Source organism: Rosa chinensis, chromosome 4 (assembly GCF_002994745.2).
Source record: "Rosa chinensis cultivar Old Blush chromosome 4, RchiOBHm-V2, whole genome shotgun sequence".
Classification (NCBI taxonomy): Eukaryota; Viridiplantae; Streptophyta; class Magnoliopsida; order Rosales; family Rosaceae; genus Rosa; species Rosa chinensis.
Genome location: NC_037091.1, coordinates 42,992,623 through 42,998,622, shown reverse-complemented (window position 1 = coordinate 42,998,622; position 6,000 = coordinate 42,992,623). Strand labels below are relative to the sequence as shown.

The window sequence follows — 6,000 nt, the reverse complement described above, 5'->3', positions numbered from 1 at the left end:
GGCAACATGAAGATTACTTCCGAGGGAGGTAGCGACTATGACAACTACTCCGGTGGCGACTACAACGGTGGCTCTCACATTTCCCTTGAGCTTAGCCTCAACTCCTCCGGAGCTACTGATTCGGCTTAGTGTAGCTTCGCGAGTGTAGGAACACTTAGAATTGCCCCCTAAGACACAAAGCTGTAAAAATTTATCGAAGCCGACTCGGCTTAGTATTGCATAGTGTTGCCCCCTAGTGTTGCTAGGCATAACGAAGAAATGATTATTGGCCTCAAAAACAAGCCTTCATGAATGGGCTTCGCGAGTGTAGGAACACTAGAATTGTCCCCCATGTCTTATGCGAATAAACTGTCTACGACTCCTCCGAGTCCCAAACATTGGGAAAGTATTTCTTCAAGTATCTCTCATTGATAGGGTTATGATGGACATCTCCATCTAGGTTCTTGAGATGAAAAGCTCCTTTCTCTAAGATTTTATAGATGATGTACTGGCCTTCCCATCTTGGAGTCCATTTGCCGCGACCATCTAATTTTTCGCCAAGCGGGACAACTGCTTTCCAAACCAACTCTCCTTCGTTGTAACTCCTTCCTCGCGTCCGCTTGTCATAGGCGCGAGCGACTTGTTGCTTTTCCATGACCAAACTATCTAAAGCCTCCAAGCGCTTTTCGCTAAGGTCTTCATGTTTCTGCCACATAGCCTGAACGTAGTCTTCTCCAATGAGATGATGTTGCTCTTGAACTCGTAATGATTGGACGATGACTTCCAACGGCAGGACTGCATCATGGCCAAACATCAAAGCATGAGGTGTTGGCGTGGTGGGATTCCGCTTACAGGTGCGGTAGGCCCAAAGAGTTTCATAAAGTGTCTCATGCCACTGTCGTGGATTAGCTTCCAACATTTTCTTCAACAAATTGATAATGATCTTGTTGCTGGCCTCCGCTTGACCGTTAGACTGAGCATAATAAGGACTGGAATGGATGAACTGTATTCCCCATTCTCTTGTCAGTTTATCAACTTCACCACCCATGAAAGCTGCCCCCTGGTCCGAAACAAAAACTTCTGGGATCCCACATCTACAGATGATGTTTCTGAATAGGAATTGTCACAACGTGCCACCAGATGCTTCCTTCAAAGGTTCTGCTTCAACCCACTTTGTAAAGAAATCAGTCGCGACGATGATGAACTTGTGTTGAAGTGATGAATGTGGGTGAATCATCCCAATTTAATCTAGCGCCCATCCTCTTGCGGGCCAAAGCTGTATAATGGGCTGCATTGGAATATTAGGAACATGCTGGACCGGCCCATGAGCTTGGCAGTCCAAACAACCTTTAGCGAACGCGATACACTCCTTTAAGATATTGGGCCAAAAATATCCATGTCGTCTAAGCAACCATCGCATCTTTGGACCTGCTTGGTGAGCGCCACAAATGCCAGAATGAACTTCGCGCATGAGTTGTTTCACTTCGCGGCGATAAACACATCTGAAATCCACGCTATCTTCTCCTCGTCTGCGAAGTTCATCACCTCTGAAGAAGTAGTTGAGGGCAAGATAGCGAATCCTTCTATCCGTGGTCAGATCAGGATGCTTGAGATAATTGATCAAAGGGATGCGCCAATCCATGTCAATGGATTCCAGGGTCGCGACTGAGGTATCGTCTGGAGGATCTCTTCTCGCCATCCATGAAGGAAGCGTGTGACACTCGACTTTAAGGATTCTCTCCCGCACGCCATATCTCAATGTTACCCCTGTTGCCAGCTGGGCCAACTTGTTTACGGAAAAATTTCGCTCGCGAGGAATGTACTCAAGATGTACGTTATCAAATTGGTCCAACAGTTCTAATGTCCTGTTCCAATAAGGGACCAACGTGAAGCTATTGCATCTGAAGTTATTGCACAACTGATTGATAACTAAGAGAGAATCACCAAGTATTTGTACATCTCTGATTCCCATTTCCAGCAGTACTTCTAGGCCTATGATTAAGGCCTCATATTCTGCCTAGTTGTTGGTACATTGAAACTCTAACTGGAATGAGTATGAAAAGTGATCACCAGCCGGATTCTCCAGTGCAATTCCTGCTCCTGCTAGCGTATCCGTTCTTGACCCGTCAAAATATAACACCCAGGGCTGGAGTGGACTGTGGTTTGATACAGCGCGGCGTACTCTGGTAAGCACGCCAAATCTGGGAGATCTAAAGTTGTGGCAGCGACCTCTAAATCTCTAATTGCGGGGACATCCAGCATAGGGTGATGTGCCAGAAATTCCGCGATGGCTTGCCTTTTTACTGCTTTTTGTGGGACATACTGTAGTGAGAATTCTGATAAGGCGAGCACCCACTTGCCAATACGGCCTCTCAGGATAGGTCGCGATAGCATATACTTGACTAGATCGGTTTGAGCAATGATGCAAGTAGTAAAGGACAACATGTAATGCCGCAACTTGCATGCTGAGAAGTATAATGTAAGACATAGCTTTTCCATTGGAGTGTACCTTGTTTCGCAATCTGTGAGTGTCCTACTGAGGTAAAAGATGGCATGTTCGACACCCTCTTCATCATCCTGAGCGAGGAGGCTGCTAATGGAAGCCTCAGCTGCTGAAACATACAACTTTAATGGAAATCCAGCTCTGGGAGGAACAAGCACTGGTGGGCTCGCCAGATAGGCCTTGATTTTGTCGAAAGCCTCTTGATGTTTAGGTTCCCACACAAACTCGTTCTGTCCTTGCAACTTCAGCAGTGGGGAAAACGGCTAGATTTTGCCCGCAGAGTTAGAAATGAATCGTCACAAAAAGTTGATCTTACCAATAGTCACTGTAATTCTTTCTTCGTTCGCGGGGGAGATGCGTTGATGACCACGTTTGCCTTATCCTCAGGGACCTCAATGCCCCTTTGATGGACAATGAATCCCAGAAAATCGCCTGCCTGAACTCCAAAAACGCACTTGGCGGGATTCAGCTTGAGCTTGTGTAGCCGCATGCGCTCGAAAACTTTTCTGAGATCCGTGAAGTGATCTCCACTCTTCTTAGACTTCACGATGACGTCATCAATGTAAACCTCTAAGATCTTCCCAAGTATGTCATGGAAGATCAGGTTCATGGCTCTCTGATATGTTGCTCCTGCATTCATCAGTCCAAAAGGCATGACCACATATTCAAAAACTCCCGTGAACCCAGGGCAGCGGAATGCGGTCTTGTGTCTCTCTTCTTCCGCGACCAGAATCTGGTGATAACCCGCTGTGCCGTCCATGAAAGACAACAGTTCATGCCCTACAACTGCGTCTAACAACATGTCCGCAACAGGCATGGGGTAGACGTCTTTAGGTGTAGCCAAATTAAGGTCTCTGTAATCCACGCAGATCCTCATCTTGCCATTCTTCTTGCGAACAGGCACTATATTGGACAGCCACTGATTGTACTTGGCTACCTTGATAATGCCCGTCTTGTGCACCTTTTCGACTTCCTCTTTAACCAGAACTTGGGTCTTCGAGCTCATTCTTCGCGGCTCTTGCTTCAAAGGCCTCTTATCAGGCAGCGTTGGTAGTTGGTGGCATACCAAGTCTGGCGATAGGCCTGGCATGTCCTTGTATTTTTCCCTCGAAGCAGTCCTTGAATTCCAGCAATAATTCGACTAGCCTCTGTTTCTCGGTAGGCTCTAAGTAAGTGCTGATAGCCACTTCTATAGGCTCATCAGTTATTCCCAGATTGACCTTTTCAATAGGGTCCCTAACCTTCGGAGGTGTGTCATCCAATGCCGCTGGAGCAAGCTGAATCTCTTCTTCCTCCTCTTCTTGGTCCGTGAACTCTTCATTAACAATTTCTAAGGTCGCGACTCGATCATAGGCCTCTTTTTCCACCAATTATGAGGATAACCTCTCGTACAAGGAATGGAAGGCCTCTACCTCTTCCTCCATGAGTTCGTGATCCATTAATTAACACTTGGAGATGTCACCGCATATCCAGGCCTTTCGAGGTCATTTTTTGCCACCGCGAGCCCCCATTGTACCAATTCAGAGGTCGTCACCCCTGCGGGGCGACCCTTATCATCAATACCTTGCGTCCACGTAGCTGGCGGACACCAGAAAAGGTCGTGGGTTTGCTTTAACAATTTTCGCCTTGTCCGCGACCCTGTCCCATATGATCAGCTCCTGATGAAGGGCGGATGGGACACAATAACTCCTGTGGATCCAGTCGCGGCCCAGAATTGCGCTATATGTTGCATAGCAATCTGTAACAAAGAAAGCTTAAACCCCTTCTGCTGGACCCACCTTGACTCGTAGGAAAATCAAACCTAATGTTTTGGTCACAGTCCCCGCGAAGTTCTTTAGCGTAAAGGACGTGGATTGGATCTTTTCTTTCTTGATCCCTAGTAGATGCATGGTTCTGGTAGTAATGACATTCACAGCCGCGCCGGTATCAACCATTATCTTGCTGACCTTAGTTCCATTAATTTCTACTGTGATATACAAAGGTTGCATGTGTTGCACCATGGCGGGTGTGGGTCTTGTGAAGCTCATGAAGAAACCCTTGCTGTTAGCATCTTCAGTCTCAAGGAACACTGCTTCTTTCACATGCATTGTTGCGGCTGAAGTGATCTGCAACTGCTGTTCTCCGGTCTAATCGCGTCAGCTTCTACGCATTCCTGCGCAGCGACTGGTAAGGCATACTTAGCAGGGAGCACATAAACCATATTGCAAGTGGTATCCACCATTTCTGTTTCGTCCATGTCCTCATCAAGATTGAGCTTGGGTTCATCTGCTGGGATATCGGCGTTGAACCGTTTAACCATGAAAGCAACCAATGATTCCTCTACGGGGATCACCGTCTTGGCTTATTCGTGCTTCTGTACCATGGGAACCTGGTTCAGTGACTCTAAAATTTGTTTTGCCACTGGCACTTCCTCTAGGAGAGCGACCACCAAGCTTTGAACTTTCTGCACAATTGCGGACTGATTGTCTTTGCCCCCCAGCCTGTCAAAGATGGAAGGCTCGCTATTTCTTCCTTCGCGAGATACTCTCCGCCAAACATTGACTTTACGAGCTGGAGGCAGTTCTTGCCTCGCAGGAACTAGGGACTTCTCCTGAGCGCTGCTCTTGGGGGCACGTGGCTTTTGCTCTTTGTGCGATACTTTGGGCTACTGTTTATGAACTAGCGGGGAAACGAATCCTCTTAGAGGCCAATGCCTCCAATTGTCTCTGATACTCTTCTGGAGGTTTCAGTAATTGCGATGGTTTGATCAATCCTTGATCTAGTGCTTCTAAGGTTCGATTTGCTTCTCCAAACCTCCGCTGGAGTTTTCTTTTCCTTGAAGAGCTCATCTCCACCGCCTTGCCCTTCTTCTGTGTATACCATCTCCCTTCTTTGATGGAGGACGTCGACACTGGCGGAATGTAAGGTCTGGTTAAAACCCCTTGCCGCTTATCTGCTTGCCCTTCTTCCCTCGCGGTCTTCAACTTTTTGAATAAGTTTGAGTCCCTTGGAGAAGGAGTTTTTGAACCATTGTATACTCTTGGGCTGCATGGTTGGAAGTTTCTAGAGGATGATACTAACTGTATTGGCGGCAGAGATCCAAAGCGGATAGTCTGGGATGTTTCCTCATGCAGAGCTTGAGTGTCACATTCTTCCTTGCACCGCGAGCATAGGACGATGGGTAAACGAGTCTTGGATTCCTGCTTCACGACTTTGTCTCCAACCTTTTTCAAACCCTTAGCCGCGTGGTCTGGACTTTGATTTTGCTGATCTTTTTCACCCCATGCCACGTCCACCATGTTGATGCCGGTATCTGGGAAGGGATCTAGGTCCACCAACGTTGTTGCTGTTGTCGGCGCCTCTACTTGCAAACTACTGTTATTTAACCAGATTTGGATCTGATCCTTCAGCTTAACACAATCGGCTGTATTTTGATTCCACATATTATGGAGTTTGCAGTATTTCCTCCCCCTTAGCTGCTCTGGTTTGGGAAATGGGCCGAAGTCGGTTTTCACCATCTTTGCAGCGATCATTTCATC

General features: G+C 47.2%; 1 protein-coding gene across 1 annotated transcript; it reads right to left on the bottom strand.

Moving 5' to 3' along the window:
- Window positions 1-352: 352 nt before the first annotated feature.
- On the bottom strand, window positions 353-1,027 carry LOC112199349. Its single transcript, XM_024340379.1, has one exon. The coding sequence runs from the start codon at window positions 1,025-1,027 to the stop codon at window positions 353-355; it is 675 nt and encodes a 224-aa protein (XP_024196147.1).
- Between the last annotated feature and the right edge of the window lie 4,973 nt (window positions 1,028-6,000).